Genomic DNA, 22,861 nt, shown 5'->3' with positions numbered 1-22,861 from the left:
CATAAATAATTCGGAGCTTTGCTATTATATAACATTGCTCGTATTTTATTAAATAGGGTTAGGTTTATACGTTCTATTAACCCATTGGGTTCTTTTGTATAAGCCGGTGTAAAATGGTGTATAATACCGTTATTTTATAACGTTTTATTAAAATCGTCACTTATATATTCGCCTCCGTTATCGGTAAAAAATTCTTTTATACTTTTTTTACCATTTTTATTAACGGTATTATTATCCATTTCCTTTTTATATATATTAAAAGCAGTTAATGTGTTTGCTTTTATTTTTAATAATACAACGCGTAAAAAACGCGATTTTTTATCCAAAAACGTTATATAATATTTATAATTATTATATGTGGGTGGTTTTATTGGTCCCCCTAAATCGGAATATATTTTATCCAATATATTATAATTTGTAATATTAGTAAATATTTTATTTATACTTCGGTTTGCTTTTGCTTTTAAACAAACTTCGCATATATATTTATTATATTTTTGTATATCGTTTTTGGTTATTTTTATATTATTTATTTTTATTAATTGTAAAATTGGTTTTAAACCAATATACCCGTATTTAACGTACATTTTATATATTATATTGGAGGTTATATTTTCCTCCGTATATAAAATTATATTCGAATTATTATCTAAGATTTGAATTGGAAGGTTATATAATCCGTTTATTTTAATACCTTCCGTTATTATTTTATTATTTTTGTTTTTTATTTCTACTTTATTATTTATAAAGGTTATAGTATATTTATACAATTGTACAACAAATAATATATTTATTCCAAAATTTGGTATATAATATACGTTATTTATATATTCGATTATACCCATATCGGTATATATTATTTTTATAATGCCCATTTTATTTATTATTAACTGTAAATTATCACCCCATTTAACCGTTATATTAACGGCCTTTATATTTGTTAAATAATTTAAATTGCAACATATATGGATAATGGCTGCACTATTAAATATAAAAATGGAAAACTTTTTATTTGCAATTAAAACGTTTTCAACATTTAAATTAAAATTCTAATAAATTACACTAGGTACAAAAATTGTCGTATAACAGGCATTTATAATAAGCCCATCTCGACGTCTCCGGCCTAGATTTATTAATTTATCGTTAATATTTAATTCGTTATAATTATTATTTATAATAATATTATTATTATTATTATTATTATTAGGTATATAACTTACGTTATTTTGGTCTTCGTTTTTAAAAATTATAAGGTCGTCCAACGTTATAATCGGTTCTTTATTATGGCCTTTTTTCCAATTTGGAAATTTAATTATATTAACAAATTCGTCCTTATTTTTATTTTTATTTTTATTTTTATTTTTATTTCCTTTTCTATTATCGATAAATTTCCAGCTTTTGGAAGTTTTTTTAGGGTGTAAAAATGTACAATTGGATATAATATAGCCGTTTAATTTACAATATTTACACCGTTTTAACTCGTTTTTATTTTTCCAACTGGATTTTTTATTAACCCTATTTTTATCGTTTTTGGGCTTATATTTTTGTTTATTTTGGTTACATATAACCAACGTTATTTTATTTTCCTACCTTCGGTATTTATCCAAAATATTAACGAATAAATTATCCATTATATATTTATTTGGATTATTACGTAAAATTTAAATTATATTTTGGGCAAAAAAATTCCAATTTTTATCCAGGTTATTTAATACCCAGGTTATTATAACTTTATTTTGGGTTATTAAACCTTTAAATTTTAAATTAATATATAATTTTTTTATTTTATTTAAATACCCTTTAATATTATTAAAAACGTTAAACGTAACCGTAAAAAATTCCTTTAATAAAAAATAATCCGAAATAAAACCTTCTGGATTATATAATTTTCTTAATTTATCCCAAATTTTATATACCGTAACGTAATTTTTAATATATAAAAAAGGCCCGTTTTTGTACAGCATTTTTATAACGGCTAAAATTTATATATTTTTTATATCCGTCGGTTAAAAACGGGTATTAATACTTTCGTCGGTATTATTATTTAAATTAATACCGTTATTAATATCGGTATTATTTCCGACTATATTTCCAAAATTTTTATATTCCAAAGCGGTTTTGGTACGAATAGCCCAAATAGGGTAATTTTCGGTACCGGTAAATTAAATTATGGGAAATTTATCGAAAACGGCCATTTTATATTTTTTTTTCGGATATTTCGGTAACGGTTAGGTTTAGGATCGAATAAATAATATCGTTAAATAAATTGTAAAAAGAATTATCGAATAATATAAAGCTTATATTAGTATCGTTACGGTTAGGAGTAAAATCGATAATTAAAGGTAAGGTAATATAGGTGGTAAAAATTAAAAATGGCTTTTAACAAATACGTCGAAATGGTATTGTATAAATAATTATACCGTTATATAAATTTCGAATAGGGCTATTAGTAGGTATATCGATCGGATCGATCGAAAATAGATTCGTAATATAATCGATAAATAAAATCGTTTTTCGTTATTGGATCGAATAAACTATTCCGGGCTTATAACTTTTAAAAGAAATTACGAAGTAGCTTTAAGGTTTTAAAGTTAAAAATTACTTGTAAGGATAATTAAACCGTAAAATGGCAAATAACCGTTTATTAGCGGATAATAAAAATTTATATTATTTATATAATTAATTGTACAATTAATTGTAAAATCGTTATTATGTTCGTTATTATGTAAAATATTAATTTCAATGCTCAAACTAAACCACCCTTATTTCGCAATGGTGGACCGGGCGTTCCATGTACCTTTTAGCCACATGGTTTTTCGACCAATCAAATTGGCCGAAAAAATCGCGCCCGTTCTAATCTAAAAACATATTGTTAATTTTCGTCGCAAGCGATAAAATTGCACAGTATACGTACTGTATATATATTGTACATATATTATATGCGTAACGGCGATACAATTTTTTAACTGTGTATTTTTTATTTACGAATATTTAATTAAATAAAAATGGTCAAAATATAATAAAAATATCGGTATAAAATTTGGAATTAGGGCTTTTTAATAATTAAAATTTTATATTTATTTACGTTATATAAAAATTAAAATAAAATTAAATAATAATATTAGTATTTTTAACGCCCTATTTAAAAATTTATATATAAATAATAATATATATAAATTTTTTAATTTTATATAATAATATATATAATTATATTAACACCCACGTACAATTTATTTTTCCAAATTATCGCTCGTTATTTTTTTATTTATATAAATATACGTTAAATTTAGTATTTTATATAAATATTTAATAATTAATATATTTATTAATAAAAGGTTTTATAATAAAAAATTTCGATATAATAAACGTTTATATTAATTATGTATAATAATAAAATAACGCTTATTTTTTTATTTAATTTAAAAAAAATATAAAATAAAATTTAAAAATATTTAAATTTTTTTAATTTTATATATAAAATGCGCAATTTTAATAATATTTAAAAACTTTTTTAACGTGGACGTTTGTTTATACCGGTTATATAATCGTTAAAATTTTAATTTTAATATCGTTAAAATTGGTAAAAATATAAACCCGTTTCGACTGCAAAATTTATTAAAAATATTTAATATTTTACCTTTTCGAATATTTAATACCTTATATTACGTAAAATATCAACCAAAATTTATATATATAATATATTCGTATATATTACCCCCTACGTGCAAAAATTTTTAAATTTTATTTAAAAATAAAAATATAATTAAAAAGAATCAAAAAAATCAAAAATTTATTAAAAATCCAACCTCCACTTAAAAATCAAAGGCACCCATATCCCAATTCGACCAATATAACGATTAAAAATATAAAATAAATCGTTATTAATTATTTCGTTAATTCCTATATCCAACGTACAAACCGTTTATTTTTGCAATTTTTATTTAATTAAATATAACGGAATGTCGGTCGCCAAATTGGCGAAATCACCTCCATTTAAACCCAAAATAAACAAATTATCCTTAGACCTAAACCAAAGTAATTTTTGGTTGGACCTACAGGTACAAAACAAAGCTACGAATTAAGCTACGGCTTAATTGTGGAGCTCGCGTTTAGGGATAAGCCTTAAAACTAGTAAAGTATTAGAATTGGATACGTGTACCGATTTTATGGCATGATCTTTTCGATCCGGATTGCCGGAAGTGCGGGGTAGAACCACGTGACCGGTTTTGGCCACGCAGGGCTGGCTGGAACCGTTCACCTGGATCATTTATTGCATTTATTGCATTTATAAGAAAATGCGATAATATTGGGAATCGAACTCATACACTTTATATTATTGTTATATTTATTATTATATAAATTATACTACTAAGCTATATTATTTATTTGTCTTATTTGCTTTATTGTAAAAAGACGTAATATTTAAAGCTTTGTGCGTGCATGCGTTTTATTTATTTATTTTATTTATTTATTTATTTTGGGTATAGGGTAGCCTTATAAAATCGGCTCCTGTTAACATTTTAAACCAACGGCCGTACCAAAAAAATTAAATTAAATTATAAGGTAATATACGTAATTAACGTATTAAATTGGCCGTAAAAATAACGTATTAATTGGTAAGGTAAACGTCCAATTTATTAAATTGTATAAAATAGGTAACGAAGGTTTGGTTTTTAACCGCGGTTAACGTTAAAAGCCGTTTAACGCGTTTTATTAATAATTCCGGTTTATTTTGCGTTTAAAAGGTTTAAATATACCGTTAAATATTCGAAAACGCGTAACGGTGTTTATTATAATACGCCCGTAACGTTTCCGGGTTAAATTTAACCCCCCGTATAAAATACGATTTAACGCGGTAAATTTTAAAATATTTAACGTATTGGCGGGTAGCCGAAATAGCTGGAAATTTACGCAATTTTATAATATTAATAAAAATGCGGTAAATGCAATTGTGGTATTGTTAAATCGGATTGCATTTATATGCAATTATTTTGTTAACGATTTTTTAGCTAAAAAATTAGTAAGTGGTGACCCGCGATTTTGTCGTGACCCGCGATTTTGCAACCCCCTCTTTGAGGGGGCCCACAACGCACAGCCCCCAAGTAATTCTGACAGGCGCCAAACTTATCCTTATTATACCTGCATATTGATTTACATACCGACTTGTTTCGGAGGGGTTGTGGGGGGTTCTGACTAATCAGACACTTTTCCAATTCGTAAAACGTCGAGCAGATGTTCCAGGTGTCAGTCAGTGTTAGTTGCCGAATTGGGACAAAGAGCGGTTCAGCGGCATGCAGCGGCGTTGTTGTGGTACGGGGGGGCCTCGGGCTTGGTATAAATGACATCATGGTTTTGATAGCACTCCTTTGATCTGCAGGTCCAAACATTCCTTCCTGCTGTCCTTTCAGAGTTCTGTCACCTTTCCAATTCATATTTGACGTAAAAAACTTGTCCTTCAATTGAATCGCTTTGGGTTTCTTCCACATCAACAACTCGAGAAACAACGAACAACCAAAATCAACCTGCGTATCTTTCAACAATGCAGCGGCTCAGCATCCTCCGCCTCAAGGCACTTTCCCAGCCTTCTTCAGTAGTTCACTCAAGCTCCACCATCCCCATCCACCTTCACCTCCAGGCCCAGTCCGCACTCGCACGATCACGCCTGCCAACCACGTCCAGCATATCAGCCAAGCTTGCGTCGACATCATCGGCACCAAAGTCTGCCGAGGGACCCAGCGCGCAGTCTGGCGGCTCGCGCTCCAAGGACGCCGCCGAGGCCGCCGAGGCCAGTGGCGACAAGCCATCGTCGTCACCATCATCAGCAGCAGCAGCAGCAGCAGAGCCCGAGACGGCCGGGATTGATAGCCTCGCGGAGCGCGACGCGCTGGGCCGCACGGGCGGAGGCGAGCCGCTCGAGAGCAGCTCCAAGAACGCACCGCCGCCGCCAAAGGTCAACAACTCGAGCATCCCGGGAGATGGACAGGACAAGCTGAGCAAGGAGCAGAAGCAAGAGGTGGAGGAGCACAACCGCGAGTTTGAGGAGAGGCACGATAGGGCGTCGCCTGCGTCCAAGGACAAGGTGAACAAGAGCTTTTGGAGTGGGGGCGGCACGCGCAAGTCGCCTGGAACGGAATAAACAGCACACCTAATTGTCGTTTTTGACCTTTGTTTGTTTGCACTTTTTTTGTCCTTCGGTATGGATGCCACTTTAACGACCAATTGCGATTTGTTTTTATGTGGTAGAGCCTATTTTGCATCGCTGCGCAGCTTCAACACGAAGCTACTGGTCAATTTTATTGTTTTTTTTTTTTAACGATCAATCACACACCTTGAACTGCAGTATCCTCATCGAGGTTACTTATAGGGATTAGCTCTAGAACAAACATAAATGAGACTATGTTGAATAAAACTCCCCTAGAATCCTGACGACGTTTTTGACATATAGATTCAAATCGTGACGATCATTTTCTCATGCTTGAGTCTTGTCCGTCACCACCTCAAACCCAGATACTGTCCCTCCGAACCGAACCTCGATCTTTTTTGCAGTTTGTTCCACAAAGCGAAGAGAAACCATTGACTTGGGCTCGGGTTCAACATTGCCTCCCTGGCCGCGGCGATTCACCTCATGAACCGAATCCCTCTCCCGCATGCTCGCGTGGCCAAGCCCATACATGACCAGTGGTAAAACGCTACCTTTCCAAATCGGCTGCTAATCTGCATGACGATGGCTGTGCATGATGGTGACCGCCAAAAGCACCATGGTAAAGCCTACAAGACTAGCAGGAAGCAGAAGCCACTCCCAAGCAAAGGATAGGCAAACCCCAGTCTGCGTCACTACCCCTGTGATATTATTCGGTAGAATCTCCTGCGTCCAGTCCTCGTTCGGCCAGTCACCAGTCACACGGAATTGATCCGAGATGGCTTTGGTGAAAGCGTCCATCACCCGCCACACGGTCTCGTTGGTTGCGTTGCGGGAATTGTACAACTCGGCCAGCCACCAGCGGTCGCAGGTCACCACCTGAGAGCTGTAGTCGTCGTAATTGCCGAACCTGCACGGGTTTTCTGGGCCGAGGATGGCGGGATAGAAAAACCCCTTCATCCATTCGACAAACTCAACGGCCAAATGGTACAAGCATTCAGGCGGCACCTTGACCTCTTCTCCCAGCTGGGCGGTTCCGAGTTTACCACGCCAAACTGTCACGTTGATGTATCTCTCGGTTGGTCCCGGAGAGAACTCGGTGATGTTTGCATCGGTGTAGGTTTTGCCGTTGGGCAAGGTGCAGGGGCTTTGCATGGCGCTGAAGCTGGAACCTCGTCCCTCTCCCCCTTGACCTGTATGGTTAGAATTTGCCAGGTTTGCATAAACCGTAGACTGGAGCTCTTCTGTGAAGACACCCAAGTTCACCTGGGCTTTGTACGTTCGCAGACATGGATATATCTTGCAAGAGACGGCTACAAACCCGGTTGTTTTGTTTTCATCATACACGTCGTCGATGAGGATGTTTTGGGGACAGACTTTTCCCCCGTCCGGATCTTGGACACATTTGCCATCGGAAAACGCCAGCACGTCGACGTGAAAGACATCAGTGACGTCCAGAGGCCATTCCACCTGGTCACTCCCGATAGAGGAAGGTTCCAAGTACGTGACGCTCAGCCCAACTGGCTGCTCTCGGTTGTTCCTCTCATTGAGGATGTTCTGCGAGTTGATCCACGTTGTGTTTCTGACGTTCGGGATACTGATCTTGAAGTGAGTCCCGGTTGAATAGTAGCTCGCGTTGCTTGGAACCTCTTCCCAAACGGCCAGGTCTGAAACGTCTGTGCAGACGCTGCAGAGCCCCATGGTGCTATAGGGTGGGAAGGTGCAGTTCCCCGTCGGACAGCTTGGTCGAACCGCCTGAATTTCAAGCGAAGGGCTCGAGAGCGAGCTGATGATTGCATTTCGGAAGGCGGGAGATATCTCGTTGGGGTAGTTGACACCGACCTTGTTCACGGCCTTGGGTCTGCCGTTTGGCCATGGGACATACCTCGCGATCGGCATGATGGCAGCCTCAGTCGCCAGAGGAGTCTCGCAGGATATGGTCCTGACGGTCTGCTGGACAAAGGGGGTGATGGCAAAGCTGGTTGCCAGAATAGTTGCGGCAGTGATCGCAGCGATGCCACCAAACGACCGCAGGCCGGTCCGGAGCATATGTATGAAGAGATCCCACGAGCCGATCAAGCTCTGGCCTCCCTGGTCAAAGTGATGGAGGTCATATAGTGGCTTTGGCGAAGAGAACCAGCACCATTGGACCTGCCCGAGTACCTGGACGATGACGTAGACCAACGCTGCGCGCATCAGCGTCGCGATGAGGGCGACCACTGTGTTGATGTTGATATCCAAGGGTAGGTGGGGAACTGGCTGGTCATGGTAGCGGTCGAGGACAATACCAATTGCGATGACCAGAAGGATCGATGCTAAGATGGCGAGGCACTCGTTGAGCCAAGGCCAATGCCAGATTGATGACAGGACGTGCTTAAAATGACTCGGTGGTGATGGTGGCGGTGGTGATTGAGAGACTTGTGGCAGTTGGACCTGGGCTTCCGCTTCTGGCGTAAGCGGTTCATCTAAAGTCATAGGACTAGCCAAAGATGGTGCATGTTCTGGCTTGTGTGTTGGCAGACGACCAAGAAGAGTCATCGTAGCTTGACCCTGAGTTGAACATTCAGTCGAAAGTTCTTGGGGACTAGACAGTCCTTCCGTATCAAGCTGAATGCTGGATTCAGAGCTCCTTGATATGTCAAAATAGCTGCTATCCTCTGCTCTAGTCTCCGAAGCAGTTTCTGATCTGCTTTCTTCAAGCCTCGGCCTACAAGGTGAGGAACAATCCTCTCCCCGAGGTTCTGTGTGGGAGTGTTCGATATTCATTTCGAGTTGGAACAAGGGAGTATCTGGAAGGTTGGATCAACGAAAGTTTGATGAGCGTAATATAAGCATACGAGTATAGTATGAGATGAGGTAGTTCTGCTTTTTAGATGAGAAAAATATGAGAGCACCAGGCCTTTATTTAAAAGTAAACGTTTAGTGCCAGCAGGTCTTCTCACAGGGTTTGAAGGCAACACAAAGGATTAAAGAGCCATAACGCTACTGCCAAGCAGGACTGTGTGGCGATGAGAAGAGCCCCCGTATCTCTCCCTAACGATGCCGTGTAACGCTGCAGCACTACGAATGCCGCAAAGAAACACGCGACTGCGACACCACCAGCGAGTCCCTCAGCGAATGGTTTCCTACTTGGTACTGTCCATCATGCAGGCCAGGCCTTTGGATTGATCGGGCTGAAAATGCAAGCCTCAGGAGCAGAAGCAGAATCAGCTGCCATCCAAATGCAAAGTCCTGCACTATCATCTAGTTGCCTCAACCCAATGATTGAAGAAAAAAGGCTCAGTCTTTGAAGACGTAACCGGTACGGACAGACGCCGATTATTGAATGACTGATCGGAATCAGAGGTTCATCCCATAACAAAGAGGTATATGAATTCCAATTCAACAGATGGCAGTGGTGGCTCAAAGCTGCGAGATAATATGGTGGTCTAAACAGCATCGTTGGGCAGGTAGAGTACCTAGGAAAGACAGCCCTGCCACTTAGCCTTACCAGAATGTAACGACAATGAAGCGGCTGAAGCTCTTTCCTTGGTTACTTTAGCGAGTCAGAACTGCATAATATTGGAGGTCAAGAAAAACGTTGGGGCGCATGAGGAACATGCCGCCGTCATGTTTTCTGGGGGCGGCCGGGTAGGTGAAGTTGTTTTTTTGTGAATATAAGCCCCTTTTACAGATATGACTGTCTTATTTTTAGCTCCCGCAAGTTTATTCGTTAAAAAAAGATTCTGAGTAACACTGGCTCGTGAATTTTCATTCGACCTACTAAACTTTTATGCTTGCATAACGCCGAACGAACGTGGCCCCCACCACCATCATCACTGCCACCGCCGCCACGCGTAGAGTTGACGTCATGCCTTAAATCTAACTCGAATGCGTATTTGATAAGGCGTGGATGGTCCGCATGCGCCGCGCTTACTCGTGTTTGTGCAGGAAGTTCGCTGATACCCAGAGTCGTTGGCTGTCAGGACATATATGATCACTTCAAGTCTTTTTCAACAAGTCGTTCAGCTTTTGGCGTTCCAGGGGTTTAGGTTCCAGAAGAGGTAGAGTTTAAAAATTATGTTTTGTGCCCGGGTAGAGTACGGGGGACGCATGCGGGGACAAGGTTGTTAATGTTGTCTGGATATTTCTTTCCTTTTTTCACCTCCATTGGCATATGCTAGCCCTTTTACTGGTAGACTCAGGAGCCTAAGTTCAGGGGTATGATAGGCATCGGTCTGCAAGACTGAAGTCTACCAATCATCACTGCAAGTTTGCTGCATTAAACCCGTTTAGATTTTTCAGCATTTGTCAATATTTTGTATTTAACTCGGCTTTCTCCCCCAATGCACTCTGGCAACGTTGTCAGATAACACAACAAGAATGAAATTTTGCACAACAACCACTGCAGATGTCTGTATATCCCAACCAAATGGACGTTCACCGGTTTGCTCTCCTGCCGGCTGAGATCAGCTCGCTCGTGTGGCAGTTCTTCATGGATTCCGCGGCTCCCAACCCCCGCGTTCTCAACTTCAGCATCCACATTGACAAAACTGATCATCACCAACGCTGGAAGGCCATACCAGGACCGTTTCTCGACGATCGCACCCGACCCGCTACCACTGCTCTCACTGTCTGCAAAGATACCCGCTACCTCGCGCTTAGATCGTTGCCGGACACGTTGGCCGTGAAGCGCGGCAGACGCCGGGGCGTCGTCCGCTTCAACAAGGACCGCGACATTGTGGCCATTTCGACCCTTAGGATTCTCGACCTCGTGAAAAATTTCCAATTCGATGGTTTCGGAGTGCCGCTCCACGACGCGTACAAACACTGCATCATTCCAGGACTCTCAGATAACATCCGCAACCTGGCTTTCAAGGGTATGGTTACCGATGACTACCTGGGCATCATAACTCAGGTCGAACGTTATCCGTTCATGATCAGTCTTTGGCATCTGCTAGCCATGTTCCGCGACGTCCAGAACGTGTTCGAGCTCGTGCCTCGGGACCATTATGCACCCCATGAGGTGGCATGGTGCGCTGCGTCCGAGGGGCTCTTCGTCCAAGAAGTCGACGTACATCCGTACTCGCGCAGCAAGCGGTTGGAGTCGGTGACAACCATCTGGCACGATATTGAGACGCTCCACCGTGCAGCAGGTCGCACCGCTTACCTCCAGCCGAAGCTGCTGGGACAGTTGGCCAGACGCTACGCTGAGCTGATCCCAATAATCAACAAGGGGTTTCCCTACTGGTTCGACAGTGTCAAGGCCTGGCCCATGATCCAGTTCTACTGTAAGACGGGCCACCGAGCCCTCGCTGAGGTCCGTACCACGCCGGCGGACCAGCTCCCAATGGGCCTCGAGTGTTGCTGGGGTGAGATGGAGTCGTGCAATACCGAAGCGGATGAGGACGAATGGATTCACTATGGCTCCGAGGATGAAGCTGATTTTGCTCCGGGTGACGACGCCTCCGTGTGCAACCATGGCCTTTCTGTCAATATGGAGTTTAGTCTCGACAGCAAACAGAATTGGTTCCGCTCTGGCTCTCAGACTTAAGAGTCTAAGAAGGAATGCGACATACCTGTACCCATCGATCACGACAAAAAGTGGCTAGACGGAATTGTTTGTGGGAAGAGGACTTTGAAACGACGGGCTGGTGAGAGGATGCGAAAATCTTGAGTGCTTGGGCTAGAAAGTAAGACAGATAGAATTGCACGCACGAGCAAATCCATGCCAAGAGATAATGACTGCTAGCTTGTTTTTAGCAGAGTTAGTTGGGATGTATAGATAGTAATTGTCGACATTAGTCAGCTCCTATTCTTCCTCTGTCTTTGCCTCATTCCTCTGGCTCTTCGCAGTGATTTGGGACGCAGCCCTGGGGAACCAGTCAGGGACTGCTTGTTTCTCCGGGGCCGTCACACATCCCTTATTTTTAAGGTATGTATGTACAGAAATACGCCTACCAATCAAATAGCCTCGTAGTGGCTCACCGGTCTTACAATCCTGGATACTTCTATATGACCGCTCAGGTATTGAGGCATTTCTTTCTTGAACCGGTGACAGTTTTTGCCCTATACTCTGCTGGCTTGTACTTTACTCAGCCTGCTGGGATTCAATACACCACCCCTTGGTCTAAAGAAAGCCACACCGGTGCTACGTGCCAACCTCCTATTGTTTCATTGTCCATGCCTAACTGCTGTCATGTGGCAGGCGGAATATTCGATGGAAACAAAAACCCCTCAAACGTGAGGCATATAAACGTATCTTCTAGGATTGTAGACCTCTGATGGCTTGATTTGTAAATTCCACATGCAACGTGGAAGACATTCATGTGATCAGCAGGAGGATTGCTACCTGTTTGTCTTCGAATGGTCTCGTCACACAACTAAAGAGGCCATGAACATATATATAGAGACCTAACGATCTACCTCGAAATAGCACTCGGTCGTTAAGTCAAAAGAAAAACAGCAACAACCCATCCCCTGATATTCCCTGCTAGAACTTAAGCATACTCTCATACAAACCTGTTCCCCATCATGGCTCCCAAGATATCTATTGTTCTAGGCCCGGTGGACCACTGCAAGTTCGAATCAAAGCTTGACGATAAGGGCGCCTATGTTGTTACAAAGAAGGACGATTGCGGCAAAGAGGAGTGTCCCACCTCTGACAATTACAAGCCCAAGTGACAGTTTTGTTTTGGGGGGACTGTACTGGTAAGCATGCCTTTTTGTTTCTCTTCGGTACAAACAGATGTCATTATTTGACGATGGGCGCTAATAATTCAAGACTTTACAAAAGTTTCGGCGTCAAGGTTGTGGGAAATAGTTGGCTCAATTCTTTCTTGGCCACCCAAACTGATCTTTGTGCTGATGAGCGCTTCTCCCAAAAGGCTGTTTTTTTAGGAGCCTACTCGCGTCTTTTCTACCCCGAGATCCAGCCCCAAGTTAAGCCTGATGAGTTAATAGCCAGCCAGCGGATGCGGTGAGGTGTAGTTCTAGGAATAGCTCGATAGTGAGTTTGCAAGCACAGGTTTATGCCACCGTATCAATGAACAAACTTGAAGTAGTGCACCAAGGAAAGCGAGGGCAAGTCAGCCAGGAAGCAGTAAAAGATTGCCCTCTGTGGTATTAGAGACATCCTAAGAACTTCCATGGACCTTCATTTTTCCTGAGTAGTTGAACTAAGTTCGCTCCAATATATATAGGGCGAGTTCTTTTAGACAAGTCGCTTTTCGTTGGGGATTCTCCGGGTAGCTCGCATCACATCTATCGGTAACTGAATTGCCATGGGAGAAATGGTGTACCGCTGAGTTATATATCACCTGGTAGAGACTGCCTATTTCAGCGAACTGAGCCTGAATAACCGCCTAACAAGGTAAGATAAGGTACCTACCTTACCTTGGGCACCTAAGGCATTTACCTATAACAACCATGCATGCCAAGCATACCAGCTTCTCAGTAGCCCAGCGACGTTTAGACTGTCACTTGGGGCTTAACATGCTGACGGCCAAGACTCTTTCAGCCCATCCTCTGGCATAATTTTCTGCCTAGCATAAAGAACCTTTCTATTCCTATTCGCTGCCCTGTTTTTATACGCCTCAAAATCTACTCGTCAAGATAAAACTTTGCCACGACAAGCCTCCCGGCAAGGCAAGTCGTGACCATGCACACTTTCTCTCATTGTCCGTGGTTGCCTTCATTTTCGGTCGCATTTATTGATTCTCACCTGTGATCCTTTTCTTTGATAAGAGAAAAAAGAAAGTGACACGCTTTTGCCATCAGGCTCATATTGACTTTAAAACTGCCACAAAACGCTCTTAATCTTGTGATTCGCAACATCTTTTTCTGCAAAGAAAAAAAATGAGGGCCTTCTCAAGCAACTGCACGGCTCCTCCGGACGTTGTCGCCTTCGTGAGAAGTCCAAACATTCGAGGCACATTCGATATCATATGGAGCTGTCTTCTCGTCCTCATCATTTGCACATGGTCTGTTCTTCATCTCAATGTACCGGCGCAATCTACCGTGAAGCCCGGCACCTGGGCGAAATACAAGAGAGATATTTGGAGAACTGGGACCAAAATCATGTGGATGTTTATCACCCTCATTGCTCCCGAGTATATACTAGGGAAAGCCTGGAGCGAATATCGCTCGGTCAAGTGTCTTGCAAAGCGGTTCGAGGTCCAGAGCGAAATCGATGACGTCCCCTGGACCGCAATGCATACCCATTTCGCCAATATGGGTGGCTTCACCATCAAATTCAACTCGGTTTCCAGCGAGGCTGCAGCTCAAGCTCAACGAGAAGCCTCTGAAGTTGAGCTCCGAGATTTACCCCAGCTTGGCTCAACCGAAGTCGTCGCAACGCCTGTTGCTTTCTATGGTGACTGTGCCGACAACAACACCATTAAGCGATCCCAAGTCTTGGACACTAGGTTGAACTGGATCCCAGAAAAGAGTGACTGGGTCGACTGCAAGGTCGTCCATATAGACCTGAACAAACTAGGAGTCAGAACATTCGTCTCTGCCAAAGCCACGCATAAATACGCAGCTTGGCTGTCGCGCGTCATCGGTGATACGGGTTGGCACCTCGACGCCACAAACAGCGCACTGGTGGACTCTGCCATCGAGACATTTAATCTGAGCCACTTTGACACTAGAAGTGAATTCCTCAGGTTCAAAGAAAACAGCATCATGTGGGCTTGGAACGTGCGCAGTCTCCGCGGGAACATCTGGGTCTTGGACGCCAACCAGCTGCTGTTGGCCCGTGAACTTGGAATCATCGACCGGCTTCCCTTCCTCGCCTCAGATGATCTTGGTGATCGCAACAAGCAGGACTTGTTCCTCAAAGTTATGGCGTTGGGTCAGATTGGCTGGTTTGTGCTCCAGATTGCCGTGAGGCTTCACCTACAACTCCCAACCACGCTCCTCGAGGTCATGGTTCTTGCATTTGCTGCTTGTACCGTCATCACCTACTATCTGCTCCTGGACAAACCAAACAACGCATCCTACTCGATCACTTTACCGGCATCTCGTTACCCGCAAACAGTGGCTGATATAGTCCGTCTCGCTGCATGCGGCCCAGTAACTGTAGGTAAACCCAGAAGGTCGATATGGATTCCAAATAATGCTGTGCATCTCGATGCTGTATCATCGGATGCAGGACTGGTTGGAAGCATTGCACATACGAGCTGGGCTTCTGCAGCTTCCGTCATTGTTTTCGGCGCCATCCACTTGACTGCATGGAACTATGCATTTCATACAGATGCAAATAGACTGTTGTGGCATGTGAGCGCCATAATAACAACTGTCGGTATTCCGATTACTGTCTTGATCAACGTCTTGATTCAGCCTCAGTTCGATACTGCGAGCAAATACAGGGGTAAGCTTCTAGGTCTTGTAAATATCCTATCTTATTTCCTATTTCTCGAGGCTCGGACGTATACACTGCTTGTGGTGCTAGAGTCTTTGGTATTCTTGCCCCCAGGCGCCTTCCTAACAAGTTGGGTATCCGAACTACCTCATTCTTAAAGCGGTCAGTGTTGCTTCTAGTTCTAGTTTATTTTGCAGTGCAACTATATGACTTGCAATACCAAATGCACGTCCTTCTAGAGTTCGAAAAAACAAGTCTTTAGAGACTCCTTCTTACTTCGGTCTCCAAGTGACGGTAACGAATCCCAAGACGGCCTGGTATAGGTACTGTTCGTCCCTCCCCTCCATTCTTAATTAGCTGCCATCGATGCAGATGTATGCAACTCATAGGTCCAACCACATTTTATCCACGCTAATTATGCAACCTGACCACGTCTCCTCGAGGAAGTCAGTGACCAGATGGGATACATTTTCATATTAAGTGTCAAATATACCAGAAGGCGATATTTTCTACCGCCAGCCCTTGAAATGAATTGAGCATCGCTTGCAATTATTCGAAGAACTAGCCTTGCGACCCACGAAGCAGGGCAAATGGACAATAGGACCAACATAAACCACTCGCTTGAAAACCAGCCAGACAAAATGACCACTCCGCCACACAGTTCAGAGGATAGGCCTTGGTTAATAAGTTCGCATCCCAGCAGATGTACCCGTGCTACACTGCTGGGTCTCTGTGAACGGAAAGCCCGTGAAGCACCGTGTGCAACTTGAGCTGGTAGGACAGGCGAGGGTCCTGGTTGCAGTCGCGATGTTCAGCCTGGAGCAACCACATGGGAGAGTAACGAGATCTGAACGGCAAAGAATCGTGTTGTCAGTTATAGTTATCAGCTGAGCCTTACCCCTTTTCCCTGACTTATCACTCCTCCTCAAGGTCAACAGTCCCACTCACTGTCCCGGATGCAAAAATCCGACACGCAGCTGCAAGACTGCGGATACTCCTCCACCGTAACCAGAGTCGAGCACGAAGCCGACGTCACCGTAGGCTGGGTAGCTGTCGTCGGTGGCGAGGTGACGGTCGGTTCCGGCGGAGCAGTGCAGCCCGCGCCCTCGTCAGGCCGCATAGGCTTCGGCCGCGGCTTGTTGGGCGGATCCAGGTTGGCCGGACACACCGACGTCGGACGCGCCCACCTGTACGAGGTGGTGCAGCCCAGGCCCTTGACGCCGGCGCACTTGCCGTCGGCGCCGCACGGCCACGCGACCGTCACGCTGGCGGGCGGCCAGGGGCAGTCGCAGCGGCGCGTCATGGCAGAGATCACGGCGCACTCGGGTGTTGTGCAATGCCGGCATACCGTCGCGGTGCGGGTTACGGTCGGGCATTTGGCGTCGGTGGAGTGGGTGGGCGCCGGGTGTGGTACGGTGCGTGTTATGAGGGTTTGGGCTGTTGCGCTGCTGGTGGGAAGAGTGTTGTTTGTCAGCCTTATTGGTCTTAAGTGTGGATGTATTATATATATACATGAGCTTGTATCACTGAGTATATCCCCAATATTGCGATTGTCGCTTACCCCAGGGACCACGCCATACATAGCCAGATTGTGGTAAGCATGATGCTGAGATTGTTTGTTGACAGCTTGATCTTAAGCGAGGGTATGATGTGCTCTGGCTAGTTCCCGTCTCACCGGCTTCACAAATACATGGGAGACATACAACGGTTATACTCAGCGGTCTCAGTCGTGTGACCTCTACTCGCCTGGCAATACGAGGGTCGGACAATGTGGAAATCTCCGTTTGGCTGAGCCGAACCGGTTTTTTTGACAACAGCTGAAAACTGACTACGACACCAAGCCACCAGTATATCTCGTGATGTAAACGACACGCAGTTGTTTCGGAAAATATTACATTTTAGCCCTCGGTAGGGATGCCGATGCCCTGGGATATTTGAGCCTATTGATATACGGTATTTGGATGAAGCGAAATGCGTGAGCCTTCTTTTACCTGTTTATTATATGTCTTCCAAATCCGGCTAATAGCCGCTGGGTATAGCCATCGGTTATGTAGACTCTAAATGGATTAATTTTCTACCGAGATTTCTATTTCATATTGCCCGAAAGTCAGAGCTGGAATAGACCCGAGACCAATCTTGTGACTGACCTTGTGATTGTTTACACCACCCAATACCTCTCTGATAAATCAATCAGAGGTGCTCAGAGGGAGAACCCGGGCGGACCTTGGCTTATATCTACCTCTGACTGCAATGCTCTGAGAGAATTGCCAGAGCAAACTCTGACTGATGCGATGCACTATTGGCCGCGCTGCTTTTCAACTTCGTCCACGACGTCCTTCACAACTTTTTCCAGGTCCTCAGGCTGCAGACCAAGCAGATCCATCGCAAACTCGTCTTTCTTCTCCCAGTCGCCATCGATGACGCCCAACGCAAACACTAGATCCTCAATGGCCTGCTTGTCGCCCGCGTCGCGCAGAACCACCTTTTCAGCAATGAACTGTTCAGCCGGGATATACGTCTTCTTCCATTGACCCTCTCCATCCCCGGCCGTGGTGCCCGTCGCCTTTTCCAAAGCAGCCTGGACGTCATTCTGGCTCACGCAGAAGCTCTGAATAAACACGGTGCGGTTCCTAGTCTCGTCCGTCTTGTTCAGGATCGCCACGACGGCCCTCCCGACCTGCGCCAACGTCGACAGCGAACTCCTCTGCTCGCCCTGGTCTAGGATCTCGTGCGTCCGCGCCTTCAGGTCCACGTGCAAAAAGTTCTCGCGCAGGCCCCAGTCGAAAAAGTGACCGCACACGATGCTCGTCCACGAGAAGGTGGGCGTCGACTCGGCCAGGCTGTCCAGGAGCGCCCGGACGGCCGCCTTTTTGCCAAACAGCGGGACCAGCTCGCGGGCCCGGGGCGCTCGCGAGTCGACGCTGCCAAAATCCGCGGGGATGTAGCGCCTGACGCCCGCGGCGGCCGCCGCAGAGGCCAGGGCCAGGTGCGCACGCGGCGGGTCCTCCCTTAGTGCGAAGCAGGCCACGACGGCGTCGGCGCCGGCGCTTCGTAGGGTGGCTGTCAGGTCGGGTTCGGTCCATGAGTCCGGGACTGTAAGCAGCTGGACGGACGGTGGGAGGTTGTCGTTGCTGCTGCTGCTGCTTTGGCGCTTGAGCACTGCGACTTGGAAGCTGCCGGCATCGACCAGTCCGCCGAGGACGGCACCTCCGAGGTCGCCATTTGCGCCGACGAGGACAACTTTTTGAATCGCCATGGTTTTTATTATTATGAGGCAAGTAGTAAATTTCCGGATGAAATTCTTCACCAGCAGCACCCTCACAGTCTATGGAAGTTTTATTGTTATGAGTTGATTCTGGTTTCACTTGCACTGAACGCTTACTGCTACTGCCTGTAGATACCCTGGAGCGCATCGGGGATTGGCGGGGCATTGCCCGACTTCGGCCAGCGATTCGGTCTCAATCCAGTTGACATCTTGATTCGACTTCGACTTTCGTCTCTCGGTTTTCTCATTTTGAGCATGTAAACAATGGGGCTCATTTCATTATTTCAAACATCACAGCACCCCGAGATTCGAAACAAGGTTCTTCAACAGAATCAACAAACTCTTCGTACTTCGAAGATTTCTGCCTGTTTTAATTCGCAGCAACCTTGATATCTGCGCAAATTGATGGCATAGAAGGACAGCACTTACGAGATCAAAACCCACCAACCGGCCGAGGTCAATATGAGTATATTTGATCTATGGTATTCAATATGTTAGCATGAGTTATATCACTCCTGACCCCAAGTGAGACCAGCCTAGGTACTTTCTTTTGTTCCCCCCAATTCCGAAACTGAAAGCTATATAAAGGCAACAAATGCAATTGTCGGCTTGGCGTTCGGAACCTCATCCACCGTAAAGTCTCTCTTTGGACATTAGCCTGTTTCGGAGCTTGTCACTTTCAAAGCTGGATTTCGGAACATCTTGGTTCGTCCTGCAATTTATGTTGGAGAGGACAGCATTTCCGTCGAACAACGCGACGAGATGAATGCTAGACTAACGTACCTACCAAGGGAGTTGGGTAGCTACAACACACATCTGGTTTTCCTAGACGGTTGACATTGTCAATCTGGTCGTTTGTATACTATCATCACGCTTCAAAGCCCAATTTATACACTCATCACCATCACACAATGTTATTACACCTAATCCTCCAAACCCTCGGGCCATTGCTTGTCCTTGTCTTCCTCCACATGTCATCGCCAGCCCTGGCCTGGGATCACCTCGACCGGAAACATCCCACCCACCGCACGCTCTCCACGTTCCGCTGGACGCGGCCCTTCCTCGACCTGGAACTCAAGGCCGAGAACCCGCACGCGAACCCCAAGGACCGGGACCGCGACATCCCCGGCGGCTTCCACGTCTACTGCGAGGCGACCAAGACCTTTGCGGCGCGGCAGCTGACGGCGGCGGACCTGCACAAGCCGGCCCCGGACGGGCTGGAGCCCTGGGCCGCAGCGTTGGACATTGCTCTCCATCAGCGCGTCTACCCGGGCGGCTGGGACGGCGAGGAGCTCATCGGCGACGGCATGCAGGTCCTGGTCATGGAGTACAGCGACGTCCCGCCCTCGGTCAGGCGCTTCGTGGAGCAGGAAGGCGTCGACGCCCACACGGCCAAGCGGTGGCAGTTTGGCGTCTACGACAAGCCCGGCAGGGCTGGGAAGCAGAGGCGCGTGGCGTTTGGTGAGGGCTCTAGCTACGTCGAGGACCGTCCCACTGCGCCAGAGGACAAGGTCATGATCTTTGCGCCGGGCGCGCTGTATGACATCTTGCCGCTTTGGGTAGCTGATGACAGCGCGTGTAAGAGTATGTTGAGATGCCCCTTTCATATAAGATATAAGTCTCGTGACATCAGATGAGCTGACTTGGACACTCAAATACCGAAAAAAAATAGAGCAATTCCTAGACCTTGACAAGTACGTCAAACACGCCGAACACAACCGCGTTATCGCGTGGCCCATGACGCACACCCAGCCCGACCCGGCCCCCGGCGGCAGGAAGACCATCTTCTTCCAGATCAGGGCCAGCCTGCTGTTGGAGACGGTGCAAGGACGACGGCACAGGGAGGCGTGGAGGAACCTGCACCTGCAGGCTAGCAGGGCCGAGAGGAGGTTGCAGAGGGACGAGAGGAAGCAAGGGAAAGGGAGGAGGCGGGTGGATGCGATTTGGCACGACGAGCTGTAGTTTGATTTCTTTCCCGGCCGTTATCTGTCTTAACCTTCCATACCCTAAGCTATGGTCTAGAATTGTTCTAGACCGAGCTTCTTGTTCGAGATTTCCCCTTATTTAGAGGAATGGTTGCATGCAAAATGTATGCATAATTCAGCTACTGGGTACAGCTTCCCAGCTTATATTGATCATAGTTCAGCGAAAGGCTTCGGTTCCGGGCCGGCTACTGCACCCAATGCGTCAGGATGTGCCACCTAACCGGGGAGACATAACATGAAAGACACTTGCTCTATGCACATCTGATGATGTTGATAAAAAAGTAATCTCAACCGGGTGCACTATGCAGAGTGCTCGTGTCTCGTCTATCAAGGAGTAAGCGACCGAGGCAAAATTAGTATGCACAAAATACCACGGTTTCTCGGGGTAAGGATATGGAAGAGTGTACACACACAGCACGAGCGAGCCATCAATACGAGAGATATTCGAGAACACGTTATACTCCGTCTATAAAAAGGCCAAGATTAAGTCTCCCCAGGCATCGAATTTACCCCCTTTTTTCATTCCTCCGGAGCCAACCCCCCCCCCCCCCCCCCCCCCCCCAGCACTCCAAGCAGACAACCACCTTCTCTCATCCACAACCTCACCCCGTCGCCTCCCTCTCCCCCTCAAAGAAAATGAAGCCAGCCACCTTCACCATCATCCTCGCCAGCGCAGCCGCGCCCGTGCTCGCCGCCGTCGGAGGCCGCTGCGCCAGCCAATACGGGGCCAACTGCATCTGCCTGAACAAGAACACTTGCCGCAACACGTACGGAGGGCGGGCGGAGCAGGGCAGCGCCGGCAACTGGCCGTGCCCCTCGGACGGCAACGACATCTGGGGCTGCTTCGTCGACAACTGCAAGGGCAGCTCGACCGTCTGCCAGTGGAAGGACTTTTGCGCGGGCTCAAGCTTCGGGACGGTGTTGCCTGGTATGTGGCTTTTTCTTTTTTTTTCTTTTCTTAATGCCTTTTTGCCTCTATCTCCTCCCTTCCTTTTTTGTTTTCTATGGTTGCTAGCATACGTACTCTTTTCTGCCCGTTACTGACTAGGATGTCTCAAATCTCTTCACAAAAAGACCCTGTCTGCCCTGGTGGGAACAACTTTGTGTGCTGCAAGTACTGAGTTCATCATCCTCTCATTGATGCTTGGCAATCGCTGCGACACAAGGACGATAGGCTGTACAAAAACAGAACAGGTCTCGTTGGGAACGTGGCAATCGTTCAAGGGGCAAGCATATGTATCAACTCTAGCAGTCAACACAGTCCAGTCGATTCAACTGCAGTGCCTCCCAAAAATATACCAAATCAACGAATCATGCCAAACCATCACTGACCCGGTGCATCCCTCAGCGGCACGTAACGCACCGCAATCAGCCTCTGCCGTTTCACATTCCCCTGCTCGTCCTTATCCACCGCCCATATGTGCTGCCTCTCTGACCCGGGCGAGTCGTCAACCGGGATAAACATCCTCCCGGGCGCCCGGAGCTGGTTGATCAGCTCCTCGTGCAGCTCAACGGCGCTCGCTCCGACGTGTATAGCATCCCACCCTTTCCCCCTGCCGGCGACCGTCTCCATCTCCTCCTGGCGCAAGTCCTCATCCGGCTCGACCCAGCCCTTGCGCCCGTCGCCGACGCGGTACTTGAGACGTCCTGACGCAAGCAACCCCTTGCCCTCGTCAGACTTGCTCGTGTTCTGCTCGGCGAGGTCCCGCAGTGCGGGTATGTGCTCTACGCCCACCACGGTCCCCTTGGGACCGACCAGCTCCGCGATCACGTGCGTGAGGTAGCCGGACCCGGACCCAATGTCCAACACGCGCGGCGCCGGGTTGCCAGGCCGCGGCTGGATGTAGTCGAGCAGGCTCTCGACCGCCATGGCGTGCATGTGCGGCGCCGAGATTGTGGCGCCGTACCCGATGGGCTGCGGCGAGTCCTCATACGGCATCTGCCGAGAGTAGTGTCCACGGTCGACCTGTTTGGAGGTAAAAGAAGCGGGGTAGAAGCGTGTTAGAATAAAATACTGATAAGGCGAGTGTGTTTCATTTGGTGCGCGTCAATGGTCGTGACTGAACCTTAAAAAATGCCTCCTTTACGGCCTCGGTCGTGATGAGCTTGTTCCTCCACATGTTCTCCAC

General features: G+C 45.8%; 11 protein-coding genes across 11 annotated transcripts; 6 read left to right on the top strand and 5 right to left on the bottom strand.

The window, feature by feature from the left end:
• Positions 1 to 5,539: 5,539 nt before the first annotated feature.
• Positions 5,540 to 6,136, top strand: PgNI_00567 (uncharacterized protein; the record flags this gene model as incomplete). The annotated part of the gene is made up of 1 exon (XM_031120645.1): positions 5,540 to 6,136. One exon carries the CDS (start codon positions 5,540 to 5,542, stop codon positions 6,134 to 6,136), a length of 597 nt encoding a protein of 198 aa, XP_030986665.1.
• Positions 6,137 to 6,709: 573 nt separating this feature from the next.
• Positions 6,710 to 8,677, bottom strand: PgNI_00566 (uncharacterized protein; the record flags this gene model as incomplete). Its single annotated transcript, XM_031120644.1, has 1 exon — positions 6,710 to 8,677. The coding sequence occupies one exon, from the start codon at positions 8,675 to 8,677 to the stop codon at positions 6,710 to 6,712; it is 1,968 nt and encodes a 655-aa protein (XP_030986664.1).
• A 1,873-nt stretch (positions 8,678 to 10,550) lies between these two features.
• Positions 10,551 to 11,672, top strand: PgNI_00565 (uncharacterized protein; the record flags this gene model as incomplete). Its single annotated transcript, XM_031120643.1, has 1 exon — positions 10,551 to 11,672. The coding sequence occupies one exon, from the start codon at positions 10,551 to 10,553 to the stop codon at positions 11,670 to 11,672; it is 1,122 nt and encodes a 373-aa protein (XP_030986663.1).
• On the bottom strand, positions 11,343 to 11,919 carry PgNI_00564 (uncharacterized protein; the record flags this gene model as incomplete). The annotated part of the gene is made up of 2 exons (XM_031120642.1): positions 11,698 to 11,919; positions 11,343 to 11,607 (listed from the first exon to the last, which is right to left on the bottom strand). A coding segment is annotated over exon 2 (258 nt), but the record flags the coding sequence as incomplete, so codon positions are not given.
• A 733-nt stretch (positions 11,920 to 12,652) lies between these two features.
• On the top strand, positions 12,653 to 13,101 carry PgNI_00563 (uncharacterized protein; the record flags this gene model as incomplete). Its single annotated transcript, XM_031120641.1, has 2 exons — positions 12,653 to 12,798; positions 12,915 to 13,101. 2 exons carry the CDS (start codon positions 12,653 to 12,655, stop codon positions 13,099 to 13,101), a joined length of 333 nt encoding a protein of 110 aa, XP_030986661.1.
• Positions 13,102 to 13,975: 874 nt separating this feature from the next.
• On the top strand, positions 13,976 to 15,347 carry PgNI_00562 (uncharacterized protein; the record flags this gene model as incomplete). The annotated part of the gene is made up of 2 exons (XM_031120640.1): positions 13,976 to 15,199; positions 15,273 to 15,347. The coding sequence occupies 2 exons, from the start codon at positions 13,976 to 13,978 to the stop codon at positions 15,345 to 15,347; spliced, it is 1,299 nt and encodes a 432-aa protein (XP_030986660.1).
• Positions 15,348 to 15,889: 542 nt separating this feature from the next.
• On the bottom strand, positions 15,890 to 17,135 carry PgNI_00561 (uncharacterized protein). The gene is made up of 3 exons (XM_031120639.1): positions 17,044 to 17,135; positions 16,427 to 16,966; positions 15,890 to 16,329 (listed from the first exon to the last, which is right to left on the bottom strand). Exons 1-3 carry the CDS (start codon positions 17,082 to 17,084, stop codon positions 16,197 to 16,199), a joined length of 714 nt encoding a protein of 237 aa, XP_030986659.1. The 5' UTR covers positions 17,085 to 17,135; the 3' UTR covers positions 15,890 to 16,196.
• A 643-nt stretch (positions 17,136 to 17,778) lies between these two features.
• Positions 17,779 to 18,738, bottom strand: PgNI_00560 (uncharacterized protein; the record flags this gene model as incomplete). Its single annotated transcript, XM_031120638.1, has 1 exon — positions 17,779 to 18,738. One exon carries the CDS (start codon positions 18,736 to 18,738, stop codon positions 17,779 to 17,781), a length of 960 nt encoding a protein of 319 aa, XP_030986658.1.
• A 920-nt stretch (positions 18,739 to 19,658) lies between these two features.
• On the top strand, positions 19,659 to 20,709 carry PgNI_00559 (uncharacterized protein; the record flags this gene model as incomplete). The annotated part of the gene is made up of 2 exons (XM_031120637.1): positions 19,659 to 20,331; positions 20,420 to 20,709. 2 exons carry the CDS (start codon positions 19,659 to 19,661, stop codon positions 20,707 to 20,709), a joined length of 963 nt encoding a protein of 320 aa, XP_030988063.1.
• A 659-nt stretch (positions 20,710 to 21,368) lies between these two features.
• On the top strand, positions 21,369 to 21,853 carry PgNI_00558 (uncharacterized protein; the record flags this gene model as incomplete). Its single annotated transcript, XM_031120636.1, has 2 exons — positions 21,369 to 21,660; positions 21,807 to 21,853. 2 exons carry the CDS (start codon positions 21,369 to 21,371, stop codon positions 21,851 to 21,853), a joined length of 339 nt encoding a protein of 112 aa, XP_030988064.1.
• Positions 21,736 to 22,852, bottom strand: PgNI_00557 (uncharacterized protein; the record flags this gene model as incomplete). The annotated part of the gene is made up of 2 exons (XM_031120635.1): positions 21,736 to 22,698; positions 22,820 to 22,852. The coding sequence occupies 2 exons, from the start codon at positions 22,850 to 22,852 to the stop codon at positions 22,057 to 22,059; spliced, it is 675 nt and encodes a 224-aa protein (XP_030986386.1). The 3' UTR covers positions 21,736 to 22,056.
• Between the last annotated feature and the right edge of the window lie 9 nt (positions 22,853 to 22,861).

Source organism: Pyricularia grisea, assembly GCF_004355905.1.
Source record: "Pyricularia grisea strain NI907 chromosome Unknown Pyricularia_grisea_NI907_Scaffold_1, whole genome shotgun sequence".
Lineage (NCBI taxonomy): Eukaryota > Fungi > Ascomycota > Sordariomycetes > Magnaporthales > Pyriculariaceae > Pyricularia > Pyricularia grisea.
Note: the sequence above shows the minus strand (reverse complement) of the source record. Positions and strands in the feature narration are given on the sequence as shown.